At 37.7% G+C, this 25512-nt stretch overlaps 1 protein-coding gene across 1 annotated transcript in view; it reads right to left on the reverse strand.

The window, feature by feature from the left end:
• Positions 1-25512, reverse strand: part of LRMDA (leucine rich melanocyte differentiation associated) — a 950360-nt gene that overhangs the window by 123591 nt on the left and 801257 nt on the right. The window contains exon 6 of the mRNA XM_065408750.1: positions 15304-15391. Within this exon, the coding sequence (XP_065264822.1) occupies positions 15304-15391 (88 nt within the window). The remainder of the gene's footprint in view (positions 1-15303; positions 15392-25512) is intronic.

Genomic DNA, 25512 nt, shown 5'->3' on the forward strand with positions numbered 1-25512 from the left:
ACTCATAGAAAAGACTGTGTATTTTTAATGTTCCTATCATAGACTTTATCGTAGCCATGGAATTCCCAGTCAAGGCATTTCTAGTCCCCACCTCAGGCCACTGCAAGCCCGTTTCTATGACTCTGTCCACAATCACCTCTAGGAATCTGTCAGCATTTTGTTTTTCATCATGTACTGTAGCAAACAACTATATTTTATATGACTTTTCAACAGATATTCCAGTTTGCAATTTACCAAGCTGAACCTCATATTTAACCTCCTGGTGTTCTCTAGTGTTATTTCTCCCTCTCTGAGATTCCCAGCATCACCCAATTGAATGTTATCTGCAAAATTAACATACTATTCTAATTTAGCCTCTTTTTCCAGATGATTAATGAGTCCAGCAACTCCTCTCCCCTATGGCACCAACACCAGTGAGTAGTGTGTAAGGTCAATGAAACTGAAGAACTTACAGAGAAAAAAGCAGTTCTTGGAGCCTGATGCCTTCAGTAGCATCACTTTAACGTTCTGATTCCTTTAACTGTGAGACCACTAAATAAAAAAACTCTTATTTTACTATTAAATTAAGCTCATCTTGGTAAAGGGGTTAATTTTTCATAATGTCCTGGTTGGCATGAGAAGGAATGCAAAGCATTGTCATGATTAACAGTTGAGAGAGGAGCTACCCTCTCTCCCCCAATTACATCACATGCTTAGAGGTTGAGTAGATGTGTACATATCTCCATTTTATTTCATTCTAATTCCCACCTGATATTTTTTATTCTTTGTGTATGTTGAAAAGTATGTTAAAATTACTAAGTATAAGGGGATTTCTGTTCCTGCTTGAAGGCTGGGGGGCTCTGTAGGGGTCTTCAGCAGTCGGTCTACAAAGAGCCAACCTACAGCAAGGTGGGTTGAGTTTGCCCCTTTGCCTTAGGGAGCAGCCTGCTTTGTCTCCCTATGGATTTGGTTCTTGTGTGCAAAGGTTCCTAAGAAATACAAAAGTTGAAAACTTCTAGCAAAAAATACTTGCGTTTAATCTAACTTCTCTGTTTGTGTGCCGTGAAAATAATACTTAACATGTCAAATTCCTTACATCAATAATGGCTGGCTTTAGTCCACATTAAATTGCCTTTGACTGGTTTCACTAATCTAGTGTTATATAGTTAAAAAAAATAATATAAACTATATATAAAATTTGTCCTTTTTTCCTGAAGAATTTATCATTCAATAACTTATTTAAAGCCAAGTCATTCAGGTAAATTTTTTTTTTTTAAGAGAGAGATTCAGGTTCTAGGGCAGTGTGTTGTGTTGATGTGATAGCTTTTTACATCTAGGACATGGATTCAAATTATATTTGGGTCATAATAAAATTACAATGAGTTTAGGGGCCTCATGTTAGTCTCTATTTATTCATGACTAAAACCCATCTCGACTAGCCAGTGCATGTATAGGGAAACTGAGCTACGGACCCGCCTCACTCTCTCTTCCACTGGGGGTATTGTGTGACACTGGGGCAGTATGATAGGAAAACAAATTTAGGGACTGGAAATGTGCTTGGCCTTTAAGCGAATAGCACAAAGGCTCCTTGTTCCTCTTCCACATTGTGCACCTGTGGAAGGACTGGGCAAAATCAGACCCTTATTTATTAACCTTAAGTTTTTCCATCATCATTATATTTGCGGGTATTCTAATAGAATCACATTACAACGCTATGTCATTTCAGAAGTAAAGCCTATGGTTCCTTAGCTTTTATAACACAGAGCTTAAACAAATTTACTGAATTTTGCCAGTGCTTCACTATGTGATTTTAGGAGTCTATTTTCCCCAGTGGCATTTAAGTACTAAAATTGCACTGCATTGTATTTTGTTCTCAGCAGGTGGGAGAGTGCATAGTCAATGGGTTATTTTCCATTCTTCATTTCAGTTTTATGCAGCCACAGGTGGGGGGTCTCTCAGGAGGTTGCTTACGTTTACTAGATGCTTTAGAACCACACCTGAGCTTTCTTAAAAGGCACTTACAGAACACACGGATGTTGTCAGTCATGCAGCTCTCAAACCATATAAGGCAAAACAATTGATGACAACTAAAAAAGATCAACTAACCTTCTTACTGTTAAGGCACACAAGACAGCTTCACTTGCTGATACCTAGTGTTTTATCCTTTAAAATCACTGATTAGTCTTGTTGTCCTAGGGAGTACAAAGCTAAGGAAGGGTACTAAGATATTTGCCACCATCTATTCTTCTGTCCAGTGAGAATACTAAAGACACACAAATTATTATAAAGCCAAAAGAGGAAAGTTGTTCAACAGTACTAGGTGACATTTGCTTTTGGAGCTTTGATCAGCAAACATATCATTAGATCACAAATACAGTCATTCATTTCCTATAAAATGTTGACAGCTTTCTCCACTCGCATAGGAACAGGCACTGAAACATTACAAAGATACCTCTCTCTTTCCTGAAGGCAGAATTAAACACACACACACACACACACACACACACACACACACACACACACACACACACACACACACACACACAGCATCTTTTTGGCTGCTTCTGGATTGGAAGACATTTACATGTAATAGCAAGATGTGTGTGCCATAAAGAACCAACACGCAAGGGGATAAAATAGTTTTATTGCTCTGATGCAGATGGCTGCCCTTCTGACTGTGCAGGAAATTTATTTTCTTGTTCTTTTTCCTTTTAATTGTAAATAGGCTTCTACATGCATTCACCATGTGGGAATTAGTATTTTGTTTCTAATGACACTCACCCACCCCTCCCCACAGCTGAGAAACACACATTCACTGTGGGACAGCAGGCAGAGGACACATTAGAATCCTACTGGTAAGCATGAAACCAGAATGTGACTCCCACAGAGTATGGAAGCCGAAAATGGAAAAATCCAATTTATTTTAATTTTAAAACAGAATCATGAATAATGTGAAGATGCAGAAGTACTTTTTTGTTTGGGTGGTGGGGAGGAGGAAAGGGCTAAATGTATGGAAGGCCAGATATTCAGAAATGCCTGGAATCGGTAAGGCGACAAAAATATGAATGCACTTCAAAAATCCTGTATTTGTGCATGCAAAGTGAGTACCTGGTTGCTTAATGGCCCATTTGCACAGGCAATTATCCAGTGTTTTAGGATTTTATTTGCCCACCTGTTACACCCAGCTCTGAATATCTGATATATAGCGAGAGGTCTCATCTATGATAAATATTGAGTCTCTCCTAAAATTATGCTTATGGAAGACTTCAATTTTTTTAAGTGAACCACAATCATATATTACATGATTGCTTTCACTAACATTAGTGCAACAACCTTAAACTTTGTATTTCCTGATTTGGTGCATGGACTATCTTTTGACATGTGGCAGATTTTGATCGCGCTGTTAACTTCGCATGGCACTTTACTCCAAGAAATCCCAATGCGGTCAATGGGGATATTCATAGGGTAAGGGCTATTCAGTGTGAGTAAAACTATGAAAATCTGGCCCTGTGTGTTTGTAAATCACCTAGCACACTCTGATTCTGATCTTGACTGAGCCTTCGGGGCAGAATTGTAAAAATGATAATATATTATAAAAGTGCATGTAAGTTCCTAATCTTAATATTTCATTAAATAGATTTTGCATTTAAAATACATATTCACATGGTAAAGCATCTTACTTGAGACACCACTATATTAAAAGATTTAATGATACTTCCATTAGAAACCTTTATTTCCAAATGTTCAGAAATTTTAAATGAAGGGGGAAAAAAAGCAGGTTTGCCTGGATTTTAGTACACACCTTAGTGGCAATGTTGGTTTTTGGCCAATTGTGTTAGCTATACACCAGGGTCACTGCTCATTGCATGTGGGGCAAACCCTCCCAACCCCTGGGTTTAGGCTGGCCTGGTGCCAACCTCGACAAGTTGACAGCCCAGTTTTGGAAGGATAGATAGGTCTAGAAGGAAGCAAGGAAACAGACATCAAGAAAATATCAAAAAGTTAGGGGGACAAGCTTCTGTTTTCCCCTTCCTGTGGCTGCACTTACATAACAGTTCTCTTGGAGAAAAACTTTGTTGAAGGTTGAGTGTGCAAGAACTACTCATTTTTCATATGTGCAAGAATCTCCTTGCAAAAATACAACCTCTAGTTTCACAACCTGCTTGTAAGACAAGAGTTCATCCAGCTTATTTTCCCACCTCCATCCCCATTACCTTAAGTGCATGTTTTGCCATTGTTTGGCATAGAGAATTCATATTGACATCAGGGAAAGCTCAGTGCACAGAATAAAGGCAAAACAAGAACCTGCACTGCAGATGGGAGATGTGACTTTTGCCATTAACAGTTTCAAGACTAACTCTTTCTCTGCATTACAGAACAGTACATACGGTATTAATATAGTTGCATGTGTCTAAGTATTATATTAAAATAGTGTAAAAACCACACCCTGTTTCAAATTCCATTTAAACAAGGGTTACAATCTGTGTGCTGAACATTCATTAATGGTTATGAATCAAAATAGAGAGGAGGACTATAGCAGGTGTGCACATCTAAGAATTTCAATACACTGTAAAACTATGTAGCCAACAGCTTCATCATTTGGCCTTTCTAAGCTTGGAGACAGGCAATTTTTCATGATTTTACCATTTTTGGCCAAATGTAAACTTTTTAATTAAATATCCCACATGATTCCAGATGTTTGTTTATTTGTTCCAACGAGGCTGTAAAAATGCCTGCATGATAAAATTGGAGGACTAGTGCTAAAACAGGCTAGACTAGAGCGCTAAGTAAACATGGGAACTCTCAGGAGTATGACTGTACACAGCAGTGCTTGTGCTTTGAAGCCCGTTCCTCTGAGGGAGCTGAAATACCATGGTTACAAAAAATAGCATGACTGGACTTGTTTGTTCTAAAAAGGTCATTATTATAGAGCCAAATGGCTGGTTTACTGGCCAATTTTTTTTTGATTGCCAATTGTGTACACACTGAATTTCTAAGGCTCCTGCAAACCTAAAGCTAATTTTAATATAGGTTTACTTTGTTGGAGCCAACCTTTCCACAACTTTCTGACATTTTATAGACTTGGTGTTGGGAGACTGAGCATTTTCATGGTTTCTTGATACTTTCATGACAAAATGAGCTATGTCTTGAAAAATCTGAAGCTTTCTGTTCCATTTAAGCTTTTGCAGCCACAGCTATTTCCCCATTATCCATTTTCTCTCTGATCTGATAGGGGTGACTGGCAGCTAGGTTTGTGAGATGGTTGTGGTGAATTTTGGGAAAGTCATGATAAAAACTCAGAAGTTATGGAGATATTGGGGAAACTATAAAGAGGTTCAGGCATGCTTTGAGTAGCCTAATCAGGGAATGTAGAACTTTGCTAAGATAAACCTCTAAATGTAATTTGAAAATAAATGCTGGTATTTTTAAAGTAACCTAAGGATGTTGGTCATCCAGCACTCACTGAATATCTATGAGACTTGGGCACCTGACTCCTTATGCTTCTTTGAAAATCCCAAACAAAAGTTTTAAATCTTATTCTTGAAATTTTAGGTACTTAACTACTTCTCTTCCCCTCTTACACAGTCTTCTTCAAGGCCTAAGATCTTTATCCATCACAAAAGCTACCACAGAGCTATTTCCTCCTTCTGGTCAGCCTGCTCAACAACACACGAACAGTTTTCTCCTGCCCATGGATTCAGAACTTCTGGTTCAAACCAAGCAATGCAGATGAGACTCACAAAATAAAAAAATATTTTTTTATTTAAAAAGTATTAACTCAACTTTTCCGAACCTCAGAAAAGGTTTTATGCTCATTTTGAGCAAAGCTTGGAGTCAGTTTACATAAAATTTCAAGCTCGTTCACCAATCCCTAGTTCCACATGACTGGTTGCTCCCATCAATGTAATACACAAGATAGTGGAACGTTTTTATGCTGAAGTTTTAATCTACAGTATCCTGATTCAATTCCAACATTCCCTTGAAGCACAGAAAAGAAATTGTTGACTCTGTAAGTGACAAGAACATGAATCCAATGACCCCCAAAATGTATTTCTTGAACCATATTCGTCAGAGTCAAAATCAAAACCAACTGCAATTTATTCCACTTTTGGTAAAGTCTCTGTGCTTTACAGCAAAATACATGGACAATGAAACAGACTCTCACCACTTAACAAGTAAGGCAAATTTGTCCCACTAAAGGCCACTGCTATTCCAGAGCAGTCTCCATTCCAGTGGCAGCTGCGACAGTGATGGCAGCAGTGTCAACCTCATTACTCTGTGCCTTTTCATGAGATCCCCAGTAATAAGCCACTCCTTGGCACAGGGACTAGTGGCTCACTCTTCCTACATGAACATCAACTGCAGCAGCAGGAATCATCCAATGGTAGCCTGTTAAATGACCCACCTTCCTCGGAAAAGTCCCTCTTGAGCAGCAACAGCAAAAGCACAAGAAATTCCTGTTCCCCCCTACAACACAGAGTTCCCTAATCTCCTGAAGCCATCTTCTCACCTTATCCGCATTGCAGGGACTTAGGTTGCTTTGACACCCTCTAATGGAGCTAAGTACCATTGCCACTGCCACCAACTGACCCCTTTTAATTTATTTTGCTAAATCCCTGCCACCAAGTTAGTCTAACCATGCCTCCCACTCTTCACTCCACCCTCACCTCTCCATTCCTTCTCACCATCACCTTCTCTCCCACCCCTTCCTGTGTGTTCGTGTACCCTTCCACATCCTCTTTAACATCCAGCATCTAAATTCCAAACCCAGCCAACCATGACACTAGCATACCAGGTCTCATGCCAAGCTCAGGCCTCAATTAACACTGACAAATGCATAGCTGGAAACCAGTCCAGCTTACCTGAGGGTTAGTTTAGTTAAAACAGATACTAGCATTTTAAGAATGTGTTTAGACTTTATGGGATGCTTGTAGAATACTGCATTTATTAATCCTACTTATAACTTCTGTATCCCATGTTATAATGTGATGTTTAAATGTAACTATAAAGATGTTTGCTAAGAGTGTAAATTCCCCACAGTCAGGAGAGAAGCATTACCAAGTGTGAAATACCAGTTCACCAGAAGAGGTGTTATGTCCTCCCCAGCGACAGGAATTAGACAAGCCATTGTGGACGGATTTCGTTGATTGCTTCCCCTGCAACCCTGAAGAGGGTACATGCTCAATCCCTCATCCCATCACAGATTGAATGCTGGGGGACGGGATCTAAACCAAATGTCATAGAGAACTTATTTTTTTGCTGCTTGACCTCTGAGGGGTGAGGATTTCTAAGCATATGCAAGGAGTTCCCAGCTGTTTTGCCTGACAGTAATCTGAATATTATTGTGATTTTTTGTGTACAGCAACCATCTATCACAAAGTCAAGCTTGGCTGGGTGGCAAGATAGACTGGAATGCCAAGGGGACTGTCTGTGACTCCATGGTACAACTGTTATAGCACTTTAGGGGTTCACACTTGTTACTGGGTTGGTGAAATCAAATAATAAACATACAACCAATTTGTAGTTTTTGCCGTGCTTCTTGATAGCCTGACCTGAGGTTGACACTCACGATCACAAGCCTCTCTAGACAGCATGCCACCAACCAAAACACCAGAACCATCAAGCAACAGCAGCAGTAGATTCATATGGCTATGATGTAGCCATAGTGGCATGTAGAATGGATTTCCATCCTGAATGGTCCTTTGCAATTCTTCCTTCAGCAGGAGTCAGCATGGTAAAATTTAGGTTTCTTAAATTCCTCCAATTCACATCTTCCAACCTCATTCATGATCAGCCTTTTGTTCTACTTCCTTTGACCTCAGCTCTAAAACCTTCTGTAAAAGTATCTTCTTCTGCACGTTGGACATAACCATCAGTCCCATCAACTTGTTCTCAACTGGTGCAACGCTGCAACTCACCAGAACCATCAGGATGTGTATGTAATAAACTCTGTGCATGGTAGCGCAGACGGGACTTTCACCTTGAACTGCTTATTCCAGTGTTGTTATCAATAGTGCTTAAAATAGAGTGGGAGATAATTCTGGATCCTAATGCAACTTGCTGTTGGGAAGTATTTCCTGATATTCAACATAAAATTTCACAGTGACCTTGCTCCAAAACATGATCATTTTGACTGCTGCTGCCCCCACGCCCAATTCTGAGTTGTGGTTATTTCACTTATACTATACTAGCTAATCATTATTTCTATATTCATGGGGTCTTGTTGCCACTTTGACCAGTAACTTGTGACATGCTGCTTCACTCTATATTGCATTACCAACTGGAACATATGACCCAATGCAAAAACCAGAAATGCTGGATTCTCTATGAAGTGCCTTGCTTGCTTTCATACAAGCCAACATAGCAAACTTCTCTCTATTTTCATAATATCTCTGCCTGGCATGGAACTTCCATATATTTTATCCACTTAAACTTCCCTCTTATTCATCTCTTTTTGACTTATTAAATGAGTTAAAGCCAATACTCCCTATTTATAGTTTCTGTTAAAATTAATTTTATGATCCCTCAGGTTACCTAAATGATAAAAACTACCCACAGATATTTTTTTGGATGGCACGCATTAAGCTGCTTCATACAGAGATACAGAAGAAATCAATTGCTAAGCACAAAGTGTAGTTCACATTAAGGAGACTGCAAACTATAACTAATTATGATAAGTTGCTATGTAAATTATTCTCTGACATTCTGAGCAATCAATTTAAAACTTAAAATAAGCCTCTGGCTAGAAAATGGGATGAGCACCTAACAACTGTGTCAATAATAATAACGGAGAAGATTCTAATGATAATATAAACAGGATAATTATCTTTCCGGAAGTAAGTTTTCATGCAAACTGATTTCCTTCTCTTTTTTTTGGTCTTTGATTTAAGAAGAGTGTGACTTTTCAGTGTTATTTGTATATCCCTAGAAAGTCTTCAAAAATGAACACCCTTATACTTTAACATTTATTATAAAGGAATACTTTAAAGTCAATTTTATGTCTCTTACCATTTTAGAAAATGTTTAAGACATCATTTTATAATCTAGGCCCCAATCTTTAAGACATTTATGCATGTGCTTAACTTTATTTATACGAATAGTCCCACTTACAGTCAAATGGCTTGAAAATACTTATTTTTAAAATAAGCTTCCATTGGACTAGAGAGAGTTACCAGTGGAAGGTATTTTTTGGGTTGCCGATCATCCCATTTTACACTGTTATACTCCCTCTAGCCCAACAGAAGCTTATTTTAAAAACTGGATTTTTCTGAAGAACCCAGAAAACATTTTCCTCTAATGCTGAACTCACTTTTGTCATTCATGCCTTCATCTCTTCTAGGATAAATTATTGTAATTTGTTTTTAATTAAGTTTCCCTTGAAATTGATCAAGAAACTGCAACAGTTGCAGAATGAGACTGCCTGACTCTTCCTTGATATAGCTGCCAGGGAATCAATAACACCTACCCCTCTGTGATCTGCTCTGGTTGTTGGTGAGACAATACATTTAATTAAAGGTCTTACTGATGGAATAACCATTAATAATCTAGGTCCAAGGTGACACTGTCCTATAGTCCTGTTAATTACATACTTTAAAAATCTAGATTACTGACGTTAGTAATCTAGACCTACCCTATGTTTCCTGTGCTGTCCCTCCAAAGCTACTTCTGCCCATTCCCAAGGTTTCATCTAGCTCAGGTCCCAGACAAACTTGTTGGTTCAGTAACCTCATAGCTGTAACTCCCTTCCTGAATAATCCACAGGAGCCTCTCTAGCGCTCTTCATGGCTCAGTGCAAAGGGTTTCTTTTCAAGTCAGCTCATCTGACCAGGTATAAATTATAACTTTTTCGCTGCCCCTTCTGTAGTCAAAGTGGAAGCTTCCTTCTGAGCCCAGTTTTAATTTAGCTATTGTTGTTGTTAACCTTTGTAAAGTACCCAGGTACCTGTGGATAGATGCTATGTAAGTATATTTTTAAAATAAATACATATGCAATGAAGGTAGTAAATCTTCCTTCAGAACATAGATACTGGCATGTCTGGATGGCATGATGATTGCAAGACAGTCAAAGGGACTGCTAAATTTCCAGTAACAAGAGATGCTTCACCTCCTAGAGGAAGCCCTAATATTTGCTAATGGATTTTGAATGCTTTATCCTTTCTACACACTTCCTGTGCTTTAAAAAAAATAATGAAACTCAACATTCTGAGAATGGGGCACAACATAATGACCACAAAGAGAATGACTCCATGACCACTAGTCAATTATAGTGCTTGACTGGACTCATTTCCAGAGTTCCCTATTCCAGTTTCATTCAGTGGAAGCCTTCTCAAAAACATGTGTCTTGGTAGAACATTTCCCACTAAATTCTGTCTCCAGGCGGGAATTGATGACTTGCACCATCCTTTGTATGTTGTCCTTTCCCATGTCATTATTAATGTCTGCCAATACATGCACATGAAGTGCTTTCTGCTGTCAGAGTTGAAAACAAATCATAGAAGGTATAACATTTCATTAGAAGCAAGGATCATTATATGGACTGCTGTGACCCTGGGAATCCCTTCAGTGCCAACTGGCAGAGAGTCCACCATACTGCAACTCACATCAGGCCTGACACACTTATTACTTCCAACACACTATTGTCATATTATGTATCTAAAAGGTCTCACATAAGAGATCATATATAAACTGGAAATATGCTGGTCCTGAAAATGATTACGTAATGTATGTTCAGGTTGTGCACAAAGAGTTATATATGTGTGCTGGAAATATGTTCTTAAAATGTTTTTGGAAGGCAGTGCGTACAACAAGCCTGCCCTACATAAAGGAATATGTATTTACCTGCCTGACTGGCTTGATTACAGGAGGGGGGGGGGGAAAACAATGAAAGTACATTTACATATAAGGTAAACAAATCAATCAAGCTAACAAGCAGCAGAGAAGACAGTTCAGCGATCATGCCAGGGGACAGAATCTGCACCTCAGGAAGCCTTCCTGGCTCTTGAGGCACAGACAATGGAGTTTGGGTAATATTAAAACATTTTAGTTATCCATCACATAGAGGACATAAGGAACAGCACCCTCTGAGCCTGTGAATGGTGGATTCTCTTGGCCTGAAGGGCAGGAGCTGCTGATAACGGGCTGTGGGTGAGAAACTGTTTTAGGCAAAGATAAAACTTGTTAGAATTAAATGTTACGCATTAGAAACCATATTTTGTTTTGTTTTGTCTTGTCTTGTCTGTAACCATATCTGTCTCTTTTCCTCTTGCTTAGTCTCACTTATAGCTCTGTTCTTTGTTAATAAACGTATTCTTAGTTTTACTATAAACTACCTCAGTGCTATCTTATTGATGTAAAGTGAGAATTTTCAGCTACACTGACAAGTTGGTGTGTGCTCTGTCTCTTTGGAGGCAGTGAACTTAATTTCTGTAAGTCTCCAGTGAGAGGACACTACAGAGAGACATCTCTGGGGAATTGGATTTTTTCCCAGAGGCAAGATGGCTTGGTCCAATAAAAGATATTACCTCACCCACCTTGTCTCTCTAATATCCTGGGACCAACACGGCTACAACTACACTGCATAGTTCTTATTATATTAATTTAAAAAAACTATTTTAGGATCTCTTATGTGATCTAATTTAGCTAAAGATGTGGAACAGGAAGGTAGTAGGGTCTTCACACATGAAACCCTCTTGACAGATTCTGCTAACAATTAACCTTTTATACCTATGTGTTTAAAGAAAAAGTATTTCTGTTACTCAGAACATAAACATAATTTTTTCTTTGTGTATTTTCTTCATGCCCACACAACATAGCAAAAATCTGAAGTTTGGCACAGCATAAACAGTGGAATTTTTAAAAAGGGGAATGCCACCAAATTTGGGGGCTTTTAGTTTACCAGATAATTTTCACTAGTTTAAAAAGAACTGCAAATGTTTTACACAACTCTGAGTTATTTGGAATACGTATTAATTAATATTTAATACAGGTTTGGAAGTGACATATGTGTAAACAAAGGTATTGAGAAATAAATAAGTCTAATGTAGTTGAATAACTAACCTGAGGAGCTTGAAAACACAGTGTAGGAAACAAAATCAATCATGAGGCTGGATTATAGAGTTAATACTTTGGAAAGTTAGTCCAACAGGAGTGTTTTAGGATGGGAGAGTAGGGGTGCTAAGCTCTTCTGTTGAGTCACTTTGTTATGAGATGTTTAAAATCCTATATGGACAGTACTGCCGAGCCACATAAACAGATGGTTTCAGTTAGATTCCAACCAGAACACTAGGGCGATTGGTGCTTCAATCAGGCGGAGGGAATTCGGGTCTGAGACAAAGACGGTCCTACAAGGAAAACCCTAGTAACAGAGAAACTTTGGAGAAAGCTTAGGCTGAAGTTTAGGAAGGGGGTAAATTTGAACTACATACGGCGCTGTCTTCATAAGCAGGGCAACTCAGGTATCACAGTATTTTGATGTAATATCATGGTGTTTGTACTCCCACATCATAACATTGTGATATAACATTGAACTGTGGTATTTTGTGGACCCTGGAAATGATTCTGGAACTAGTAAAATCCCTGCAAGGAGGGCATCCAAGACATGGGATCATCCTGAGAAGATTAAATCAATCCTGGAAATACTATGATGAGTTCTTGAGTGTAAAATATGAAGATGAAAAGCTACACTGTGTAGTCTGAGCACAGCTTGCAGCCTTTGTTCCAATAAGAAAAATAAATAAAATACAGGGAAAATTGTTAATGTAAAACTTTGAAAGTCCAATGCATTCCAATGTTGCTGCTCTTCCTCCCAGCCCCAAAGAAGAATTAATTTACTGCTAGCACTGAGCTGTTTACCAGCAGTTCAGACGTTGGTAAGAAAGACCCTCCAGGGATGAAAAAAAAGTGCTCACAAACTCATGGCCATTCTCCCTTTCAGTTTGGGTTGAAAAGTATTTCTGAAAGCTGCCAATATTTACATATTAAGCACTGGAATAAATTGCCTAGGCAGGTTGTGGAATCTCCATCATTGGAGATTTTTAAGAGCAGCTTAGACAAACACCTATTAGGGATGGTCTAGATAATACTTAGTCCTGCCATGAGTGCAGGGGACTAGACTAGATGACCTCTCAAGGTCCTAAAGTTCTATGGGTAACAGCCGATTCAACCATTTCACATGAGATTGAGACCATTCAAGAAGAGAAAACCTTTGAGAGTGGGGATCAAAAATGGTGTGTTTACAGGTTTTGTTTTTTTTCCTGGAGGTCTCTCCATTAACTGTAATTAAGCTTCCTTTACGTTTGTGAGCGCAGACTACTTTTCTTAGTTTTCAAGAACTAGTTAAGTGGTCGAGTAAATCCTGCTATTGTGTTGTTCCAAACTTTATTCATAGCAGCTGGTGTTCTGGAAAGGTTTCTTAACTATTTTCTTGAGACTATATACATGTTGCTTGCTGGAATGAGCCAGTTTTGGGGCCAGTTTTACCCCTTTTTTAGACAACATACTCTCTTCCCACCCACTGTAGGCATAGTTATGGTTAAGCATCAAGAAAAATAGCAGCAGACATGTTTACTATGCAAAGTGAGGAGGGTTGGGGGGGATGAATTGCATAATTTTGTGTGTGTTAGGTTCTAAATTCAAAATGCACTCCCTACCAAAAAGTGACAAGGAAAATAATTGTTGTGTTTATTTCTAATAGAAGAATTCTTCTCCCTTCTTGTTCACAGAGATGAACTGCAAAGAGGGTAAAACTAGAGATTTTTGGGCTACCATTTCCCTCTTTCCCTCACATCCCATAGAAGGCAATGGGACTCAACATCTCACCTGGTTCTAAATGTGCAGCCATATAAAGACATGCTCCTGTTGCCAGACACAGCCAAAAAGAACTGGATTACAAGAGAAATTGATCCATAATTTAGGGACGTAATCTGTAATACATTATCATCTGAATTGCCAGTCTGGAATATATTGATCTAGTTTAAAATAATCTCTTTTACTGTTAGGCAATTGCAATGTTCACTTGTTCTTGACGATATTTCTTTAATTTTCCAATTTTTTTTCATAATGGAACTTAGCCAGCTAAACCAACAGCAGGATTCCAATCTGAACACAACTGCATTTACCGAGAAATTAAAGATGGGCTCAGGCCACAATAATACATCTCGATGGGCTCCAATTTTTACATTCTAAAAGTCTGGGGCATGCTGAGATCCAGCATTTTGGTTCAGTCCCTTCTTTACCAGAAATGGTAGTTACTGCATATCATGAATGACACACATGAAGTGAGTTTTAACACCTTCAATTTGCTTCACTTTCTGTTGATCTACAGAAAAAGTCTGGCACGATCAGTCAGGTTCAAGTAAGCTCTTTCACCTTCCTTGGAAGCATCAAGTAGTACTGGCTGTTGCACATTGTTCAGTCTCTCAATAACCAGCAGAAGAGGTCAAGTCAGTTTCAGTACCAAGAGATATATGGGAACCTAACTTAGAGTCAGTTCCTAAATATAAGAGTGGCCTTGATTTAAGTAGTCTTTACAGAGCATGAGTGTCTCTATTCAACAGGGGTATCTGGTTACTTTACATCAATCCCATTGGGAAAAGAGTTATAATTTTAAAACAATGTGGAATCCAATGAGCAACTAGGGGAATTTATATGGCTATTCCTATACTTGTTTCTGGCTGCAGAGTATTACAAGGTTTTCTAAATTCTTTCTTTTTTGGAACAAAGGTGAAGTGGCTTGGAATGCTATCTTTATGGCAGCAACAGTTCTCTGCCTGCTTTCAGAACTTTGCTTCCCTAGGCATGCCGAAGGAATCTGAGAATTTGCCCAAGGTGGTTTTGAAGTTCTAAGGATTGGTAAAAAGGGAAATTGCACATTGATCCCCTTTTAATGTTGAAAAACAGAACAGAATCCCTTTTTATTGAAATATAAATGTGTTAACATTTTGAAATTGTAGCCCTAAATTGTTAAATTGCAAAATAACTCTCTTCACAAATATTAGAATTTACAAATTCTTTCAAAATCACCAGCGCTGCATGTAATCATCTACTTAGCAATATTTAAGTACTCTAATCTCTTTATGTTTTTTTTTTTAAATCGCTAAATGTTATTATTCCATAGATTTATTTGCTTTCCCAGTAGACTACCTCTAAATCCTGTTTAATATGAGTTAAAATCTGTAGTCTTGACAGGTATGGTTTTCTCATCAACTGCTTGAAAAGCATAGTGTTCTCACTAAAGTGCCGATGCAGCAGTAATGCGTTCAGAAGGCCTTACAGAAAAGTTTGCCATCTTGCAGTAGTTCATAGCAATAAAAGCTTAGTTTTTACCTCTGTGATTGGTGAGATCCCTGGATCCTGAAGGCAGCGGCGTATAGTGTGTCTCGGGGGAGACTGAGGCAGCGTCACTGGAGGAGGCCTGTGTGATAAAACAAATATTATCAATACTCTAAAAGGAAAGTCAATGACTAAACAAAGATGCAAGATGAGCTATGTGATGTGATTACAGATGCACAGAGTTGACAGTCATATGCAACACTGATAAATAATCACGGGGGGAAACGTAAGGATTGTAAATGTTGTTCCCAGTCCTCAAAAGGAAGTAGTATCCATAACTTTTCCTACAGTGATACTAGAATATTGTCACTAAACAAATATTCGAACGCACATCGCAGCTTTAGAAAATGATACTTCCACTAAATCTTTTGACAACATTAAAGATGTCATTGTTAGTTCAATACGAGTTCATTTGCTTGTATGAAAGTCATCAGTCAGCAGATTCTTTCAGCAGGATAGGAAGGTAGATTTCATTATTACCTCCTTTTAAAAAATAAAAACAAATACATTTTGCACTACTCATTGCCTCACTGGGAAGATAAATGGTTATGTCACAAATGGAAATGCTCATAATGCACTGTGCAAAAGAAATTAAATAGAATATACAGCTGTAAGGAAAAATAACCTGTATCAAAAGTTTGAGACATTTGAGAAGCCTGATTTGACCAAAAAAAAAAAAACAAAAAAAACCCATATTTAGTACAGGGGAGAGACAAAAACAACCCTATGCAACACAATCCCAAACTTTCCCCACAATACAGAAGAATTCCAGATCTTATGCCTTTGTCTGTTATCCAAAGGAAATATAGAGGTGTTTTAAATCCAGGGCAAAATACATTTTATTGAGTGAGACAGGTTGCATCCCAAGGGAATATTATAAAGACCTGGCATTATAAAGACCAGAACAAGGCTCTATTTATGCTTTTGAGTTACAGGACAGCAATGTTATTTTATTGGAATGAGATCTTAAAGCAAAAGATAGGTCTTATTTGTGAACATGTATCATTCCCATAGAGTATTCCTTAAAAAGACAGCTTTTTTTTCTCATTTAAAAAAGTGTTATTTCACAGACACAGATTGCAAAACATGTGTTAAAATGTACGGGTTTTCTTTAGTGCCCTCTTCCCAAAGTGCATGGGGCGGATCCGATTCGTGCTGCCACCTGGCAAGTCCTAGGATTAGACATTTGCAAAGACATGGGATTCCCCCCGCTGCCAGCAGGAGGTGACATTACATAATGACGGGGGAAGGAAAGTCCGTGCAAAGTGGCGGGAGGAAGATGCAAAGGAACAGGCCAACCTGCTGCATGACCTCAGCACTGGCCCTGCCCCAGGTCCCAGCATCGGGTCCCTTCTTCAGAGCATCCCAGGTGTAAAGAGCAAGTGGTACAGTCCCGGTTTCAAGTGCAAGCGCCCAGCTCAGTTGACCGTGCTGCTTCGGCTCCTGGCAGCATAGAGCAGCACTTAGTGTTCACATGCAGTTGTTAATCTCCAGGGCTTTCATGTCCTTTCCAGGCTAGTTAATGTGGGAGAAATGAAGCACTTAGTTTTCACCACACTGTTTTTCCTACGGCCGCAACCCACTCATTTAGATACAAAAATCAGACTGATGACTTTTAGAGAAGATAAAACAAAGGGGAAGAAATGCAACCATTAAGCTATTTCTTAAATCCAGTGACAATGTATGGGATGGGTCATGAGACAAGAGTAGTCACAGTCTACCGCGTGATGTTTCCCAAGCACCCATTGACATGAGTGCTACTAATAAATCAAAGTAATCCTAGTAACCGTCACTGTTTATTTGTAATGGTTTTGTAATCACTCAAACACTGTTTGACTCAGACTTTCTAATTGGACAGATATTTAAAAAAATAATTTACAAAGGTTGATGAGAATATAAATTTTAATGTCAAATGGGACTATAATGTTTTGGCTCAGCAGGTCTTCAAACATTTGGAAACACTGATTCCATTTTTTTAAAAGGTTACCAGGAATTAAACTATGATTGACACTGGTTTAGAAATAGTAATGATAAAAATAAAAATAAGGAATACATATTCTGTTTGAAGTCTATGAATATTTAGAAACCTTTTTTGTGTCATTCTTCTTGGACTTTTGTAGATGCTAATACAGTTTAAAAGGTAAGTGACTCAGTGGATTAGCATACTAGCCTTTCACCTCTGGAGACCCATTTGTAGTTTTCACACAAGGTCATATGTTGGAATGATTTTTGCGGTCACAGCTTGGTCCCTATCAGAAATCTAGCCACATCACTAAAACATTTCACTATTTAGCACAAAGGACATCTTACGACAAATATAGGACTCCTGAAATAGCAAGGACGTTACAGATCATGACAGGGATTCTACAGCTAATTCTTGCACAGCTTCTTCTCCCACTGCCTCCTGCAGTTCAGTACTATTATACCCTCCGACTTCATGAATACAAAGCTGAAAAGGCCACAGATAGAGGCCACATCCTCAGCTGGTGACCAGTGTAGCTGCATTGACTTCATTTGAAATATGCCAATTTACACCAGCTGAAGATACAGACAAAAGAGTTCAGACCTGTGAGATGTTCAATGTCCTCCAACTCTAAATAAAGACAATGTGAGCTGAAGGCATTTACCACCTCACAGGATCAGGCCTCCAAATTGACAGGCCACTAATGTATGCAATAAGTCCCAAATACGAAGTACAGAGCATGTGTCCACTATGCTCTATTGTTTTATCTTGGCCAGTTAGCACTGGGTAAGATGAGGATAACTGTGATTATAATGTATTTAACATAAGATCTTTTCCCCAAAGTCTCTCCAAAAGCTCAAAACGGAGGAGGCCTCATATTATACATTCTAGATGTTATCTGTCTATTCAAGTACTCATATTTGGGACTCCGATAATAGTGAAGGTTTCTCTTTGGTACTTTTAATCTCAATTTAGGCTGTTGACAGTTTGATGATAGCTTTTCCTAAAATTACTGGAAGAAACTGCCTTTTCAGCAAATACCACTGACTGAGCAAAATTCAAGAGCTTCTAAAAAGGATATTGTAGTGAAGGGGCAATTTAGCTTTATTTCCAATTTTAGGAAAAGCAAGAAGAGGAAGATTTTTTATTGGCATGTTGCTGCTGTTTTATGTACAGTATGCAATTCCCTGTCAAGTATACAACAGTTTTTATTACTTTTCTGCTAAGTGTACAGTTACTAAAGCTTTAATTCCATGGAATACCATATAGGGATCGGACCGTTTTGCACAAATGTCAACTGAGTGAAAATCCTGTATCAAGTTTTTGTGTAAACCTGTGTGCTAGTAGAAGGAAGCCGCAAATTCTCTTCTTAATGTTTACTGAGAGGGTGCCCTAAACTATTTTCCAAAGTGACTTGTATAGATTTATTATTCTTAGTATTCACAAAAATATTTTGATGGTGATAGCATTGACATATGAGAGTTCTGTCTTCAGATAGTTCTGCTATTTGCACATGAAGTTCTAGTTACAGTGCAAAAGTGACCTTGAATGGACATAACTTACAAATAGCTTAAAGGGAAAAAATGGGTGAAGAAGTGAGATTTTCTGTCTACTGGGAACATGTCAAAGAGTTCAATAAGAATGTTCCAACAGGTCACATTGATAATCTGTACCTTAGTATCTGCAAGATACTACTAAAGTACAATGCATAAATTCAAAGCATGTGAGTAGTTTAAATGATGTAAATGGGATTACTCAGGTGCTTAAAGTCATGCACATGTTTAAGCACCCTGCCAAATCAGGGTCTAAACTGTTCTTTAGGAATATCCTCCAGGGTTCTGTTGGAGTAGGAACTGTAAAACTCAACTCTAAATAAACAAAATAGAAGACAAAAGTCTACTGGGTTTTCAATTCAATACCTTTGCCAAAGCTACAGACTACCTATAAAGCTGAAATAATAAAAAGCATACCCATAAATAAAAATAGTTTTGATCATTTTAATTAGAACAATGGCAATTGCTTATGAAATTTTATATTCTGTTGAATTGTTTGGTCTGCTTTATGTGCTATACTGCTGTATCCCAGTGAGACCTGTTAATATTAGGTATTTTTCCACTTGCTGCAGATAGTGACCATTCCTATCCTAGCACTTCTCTATTTTCTATCTTGAAATATTTACCCTTGAGATATGAGAAATCATCTTCATTTCTATGACATGTCATAAATTCTTCACACACACGCTCACCAATAACTGTAATAGTCACTAATACATTGTATCTGACAAGTTTTATAACACAGGAAGAAGAGCAAGTTGGCATCCTCTCTTAAAAGAATTCAATGGCTATAGAGAGCACTTACGAAAAGACATGGTTTATTAAGATCATTTTGCTAACTGCACAAGAAACTGATTTCCCCAGCTGAATACATTAAACTCAGGCATACTTTTCATTGGATATTATTGACAGTAATGTTAGCAGGCATTTTCTGGACATTACCAGAGCAGATCCAACAGAGAGATGGTGGAGAGCGTTGGCATGTTTAGAAATGAGATGGGGTAGCTACCAAATTCTAGAAGCTATAAATCTAACAATGTAGTTAAACAAATACTCTAAAAGAAAACAATTCCACAATGCACTCACAATCACTCAGCTCTTATTGTGTACTTATGCCACACTTGCTCATCCTAAAATGAGATATTGAATATAGTGTACAAAAGTTGGAAACAGTGCTGTCTAGTTTCAGCAGCCTGTACTTTTTGTCTTATAAAGGAGGAAGGTGTGGGAGGGGGAAGGGGAGAAACTAGCCTTTATCCTTCTCAAGAATAAATAGGATTTGCTATATAGCTTGCCATATTAATACATATCAAAATATATAAATAGACCTTGATATCTCTCTTCCTCTCATGTAAATACAAACACGCACACATACTCAGGTCAGGGTGATAAACCTCACAAATATGTGAACTATATGTCACTGACATTTACCCATCTATATGTGAGAAAAATATGAACCGAGCAAAGATTTAGGAAAATGGCATGACCTGACAAGTAGTATCAGAATGGCTAGTTATCAGTAATAAAACTGGAAAAGGTTATAAGAATTAAGAGTGTAGGATTTAATAAGAAATACTGGATATAGGCCAAAATTACTCTTGCATATATAGTTTGCATGTCAGTTCAGTAATTTTTTAAGCATTTGGGGATGCTTAAAGTCTCTTTCTATCCATTGCAGTGTGTTTTTCCCCCTCAGACTGAATCTTCTGCATTTTAATGGCACACTACAATGCCCATCTTTTTAAAAAGACTGTTGAAGCGAACATTGTTCAGGATAATGTATAGAGGAAGTGTGGCCTTTGTTTTCTATTTGTGTTGCACAATTATCTACCATTCTTGTGTTTTGTGGGGTTGCTGTTTATTTTCATACACTGACTCATTTAACAAGGCTGGTCAAATCCATCTACTGTGTCAGAACAGTGCCTTTTGTCATTTTATAAATTTATATTTAAATGAAAATGAAAATAAAAATTTAAGATAGTACTACAGTGTCATCATCAACCCAATAATATCTATATCATCAAATGCAAAGCTCAAGTGCATTAAAGAAATCCTGTTAGTTTCTAAGACTTTCCATTGCATTCACTGCAAAAAAAAAAAAAGATGAAGAATGCACAAAATCACTGCATTACCCAGTTTCTGTCGTTATTAAACAGTTTCTCCCAAAATGTCTATGACAATACGATACTGGGAATAATGATTCTGACGTCCTCTGTAAAGCACTTTGAGATTTACTGATGCTAGCGCTATAGTAGAGCTAGGCATCATAATTAATTAATTAATTTATTATATGATATTTTATGATAGTATATTATATTATTATGAGTAGGGATCAACTCATTGTCTTTTAAAGTCCTTTTCTTTCCTCTTTCAGTGTTAAGATTTCTGTTGTAAATATACTTAAATATTGTACTCAATGCTTGACAATGTAATGTTTTAACAGATATACTATTTTAAAATCTTTATTATTGCCTACATAAACATCTATTTACTTTGTTGGAGTCATACTGACACAGAGACTGTTTCTTACCATACATTTGTACAACATCAAGCACCATAGAGCCCTGATATTAGTTGGGGTGTGGGGAGAGCTCCAGCTGCTACTATATCACAAAAAATTAACACTGAGTCCTTAAGTATTCCACATAACAAGTAATGAGGCACACCAAGAAGATAAAAATTTCTTAAAACTGTTATATTGGGGGATTTGTTTATTTTTTGCCATAAACTTTAACATTAACTCGGGAAATATACTGAAAAGTTGACAGCTTTATTTCTCAACTTGAAAGAAGAAGAAAGAATTAAGGAGACTTTAAGAACTGACAAGGTTGGGCTTATCAGAGCTCTTACTATTTAAGGCAGACTAGGGAAGGTCTTGTTCAGGACCACTCTACTGTGAACTAGGTTAGAGGTCAGAGAAAGGTCAAACATCGCCATGACTGATACCAAGACCCTGTCATGTTTCAGAGAAGTCAACAGGTGGCATGGCATGACTACACAGGGAAGTTTGCTTTCCTTAATGACATAGGAAATATTTTTCATGCTGAACTTGTAACTGCAGATCCCACTTCGGGGGATTTGTGTTGGTAAATTTGTAGCATAAATTAGAGTCATTTTAATTACGAAGAAATACCAGCTGCATGGCATTATCACAAGTTGCCTGATCTTTCCAGGCTTAATGAGATGACCTACTTACCCCACATAAAAATAGTGACTTGTTTCAAAATCTGTTTTTAGACATTTGACCACGGTAGGGAACAAACAGCAGATGAATACTATCCTGGGGGCGGGGGGGGGGGGGGGGGGGAGGGGGGGAGAACTGCATTGCCCGGTTTATAAGTCTTAAGAATGCTCATGTTCTAAGCAAACTGTGCTTGTGATATTTTGCTGAGTGTTACTGAAAGTGAGGATATTTTTAACATGACTCTTGCAAATAGGGACTCAGGTTGTTTTTGTTTTTTAATTCTTTTAATTAAAAATAGCAACTATGAAAATGTTCCATTAGAGTGACATGCAGCCTGACTGCTCTTAGCTAGTACACTATTTTAGTCTATAATTACAAGTATCATATTATTAGGAATTAAATTTAAAATGTAGGGAAAGGGTCTACCAATCTGGTGGTATTATTAATAATGAGCAGAATCCATGAGACAAGAAAGAAGGGCAGATGTCAGTACGATAAAGGCTTAACTCTGCTTCACTTTATTCTTGTATAGCAACCTGAAACTTTCAATAAGAAAGCTTGAACCACATCAAAAGTCAAGGCTTTTTCAGACCGGTAGGTGAATCTATAGTCACTCCTATAATGATGTGAAGAAAGAGTTACAACCTTCACATGTACTGAAGTGAAGTAAAGTACAAAAGACAAAAACTAAAGGAGCAACACTTTTGCACCATCCAAGAGGTAAAGGAATCAACTATACTTTGACAGATGGCTACCAAAGCTTCTGAGAAATATTGGCACCTAATTAAACTAAAAATAAAATAGGATATGTGTATGTTTATTTCCTGAATTCCCTATTCACAGGGGTAAAACCAAGATTTGGACAGTACTGCAAAATGCTTGTTCCACATAGTGGCCGGATATATTGTACATCTACCACATTCAACCCAATTTATAGAGACCAATGGTTAAAGAAAACATAAATAGTCTTGTTATTCTTGGAAATCAATCATTTTTCTTCAAATACTGGTGGAAGTAAAGGGCGGACTGTAATTCAGCTCAGACAGGCCCCTTTTGAATCATGGTTTGAGAAATACCAAAAATTAAATAATTCTGCCATCCAAATTAAATATAGCTACTGATTTTTTTTTCTTTTAAAACTTGAATACTTGAATAATTAAACATTTATCCAATATTTATTTCAATGGTAGAAGAAAATATTGCAACATTTCAGACATTCTTCAGTTTAATGAATAGTACAAGTGTCTCACTTATAATCAAGAGTGCAAGGTGGAGCTTCACAAATATCTCTTCTGGAGAGTTTTATCAGGTTGCTTTCAGATTTGATGCTATTAATAAAAATAGGCTGATTTATTGTGGTTGTTGGAAGACAAAAAGAACGCTTTCATTTATTTAAATAAACGCAGGGCTTAACAAAACTTATGGCATCTGAAAATGCATTTTCCTCATTTTCATGTATAGGAGACAATCACTTAGAAACCACATCTGAATTTGCTATAAGTTTTGGTTTCCTAATACAAAATTACAAGGTTACGGTAGGTTGGGTATAACTGGATCAAAAATGTAAATGAACATAAGAGAATTCTTATTCATTTAGGCTTAATTGAGTGTAATTGATATCTCTGGTGTGCTGCCAAATCTAACTATTGTGAATAGTACCTAATGTATGGACATTATTTTTGGACTATTGAATGCCAGAAAATAATGAGCTGGCATTCAGCTTTGGTGAATCAGACCCTGAATTTTCATCTAAGAGCAGTTTTGAATTATTACTGGAGATAAGGTGTAAATGTGCAAGGGAATTTTATCCATGTTTCTTCCATGAATCATAAATGAGGGAAAAATTATAGTCTAAATTGCACTTAAAAGGAATAAAGTCTTTTCATGTCATACATGATTTATCAAAATGATCTCATTTTAAGGGTACTGTGGTGTATCTTGATTAATAACATTAGTAAGCATGATGAATAGCCTCTTTAATGGTAACGCAGAATTTATTGGCAAAATCCCTACTACTACCAAAAAGGGTGGGAAGTAAAATATGCAGTGGATAGTTACTTGCAGATACAGCTTAAGTAAACTCTCTCCATGGTATTTTGCACTGAGAGGCCCTTTGATATTTGTTCACTTGAATTTATGTGTTGGCAGTGGACAAACAATTTATCGTCAACCCCGTTTTCAAAATGAATAATGAATTTTACATTCTATGGCAGCTCAAACCACTAAGCAAGTCAATTGGTTACCAGTTCACTGCAAAACAAGTTGAACTGTGAACGTACTGTAAAAGTAGGTAGTGCATTAAGGTCTTTCAAGCTACTTCTGGAAAAGGGTATATTACCTTTCAAGACCATTGGTCCTGTCCCCTCATGACCTATTTCAATATCCTCTTCACATTTTGCTTTAATATCCTAAATACTTCCCTCTCGTATTGCTCCCTCCCCGCTTTTTTTAAGCTGCTCCAGTCTGCCCTAACTAATTTCCTTTTGGGCTGATAGATCAGAAGCCTTCCTACCACTGTTCCTTTTAGACCTGTGAAGCCCTCCTCGTAATCCCGCTGCTTGTCCACAATTAATCTTTCCAGTTGCCACATTATTAACACTACCACCCACAGACAGAGGATGCCTGAGCCTGGCTGGATACTAGCTCCCCACTGGAGCATCAAAGATGTCAATCACACTCTAGTCAGAAAGTTGCCTGCTGTCAACATCAGAGGTTTTCATCCTCTCCTACCCACTGATCAAACATTTTTCCTCAGAAGATTAATTCAAAGTCTCCACCCATTTCCTCCCATATCCTCTTTCCCTTTTAGGTTTACTCAATGATCCATCTTCTGTATGAAAAAGGAAGCAGTGAATAATAGAAATCTTTTCAAAACAAAAGTTAGGCAAAAGTAAATTTAAATCCCAGATGTTGTCAACCTTTTTTTCCCATTTAAACACCTTAAAGCAGCCTGGATTACGCCTAGCCTGAAATGACTTTCTTTGATCAAAGGCCCCAAGACTACACAAATATAATCACAAGGCAGTGACTGCTTCTAAGCAGCCTGAATTGATTTGTTTTACTGTAACATATAGTACATGTATAACAACAGTGCATTTGTTTCCTTGACTTTCAAGACCTCTTTTTCAACTTATAACATATTATCACTTGAAGCCAAGTATTTTAGGAATTATATTTAGCACTGATTTTTTTTTTCAAACTATGGTGAACTGCCAGAAGAAACTGACTTTGATATGTTGGGTTAAAGAATATTTGTTTTTAAGATTTTTTAAAAAGTATCTATAATTGACGGCAGAAGCAGCTGGGGGAGACTCTGCTAGTCAGATCGAGTTTAAGTGAGTGGGCTGGGGAGGAAGGAAGAAGAGCCCTCAGCATGGTAATCTCCTCCGTGATAATAGACCAGATTCTAATATTTTCACTCATGCTAAGTGGCTCCTTACTCCTCCATTAGTTCAGTACCATTCAACATAATGAATAATAGAATCTGGTCCTAAAGGAAGCAC

The sequence above is a fragment of the Emys orbicularis genome, chromosome 7 (genome assembly GCF_028017835.1).
Source record: "Emys orbicularis isolate rEmyOrb1 chromosome 7, rEmyOrb1.hap1, whole genome shotgun sequence".
NCBI classification, from domain to species: Eukaryota; Metazoa; Chordata; order Testudines; family Emydidae; genus Emys; species Emys orbicularis.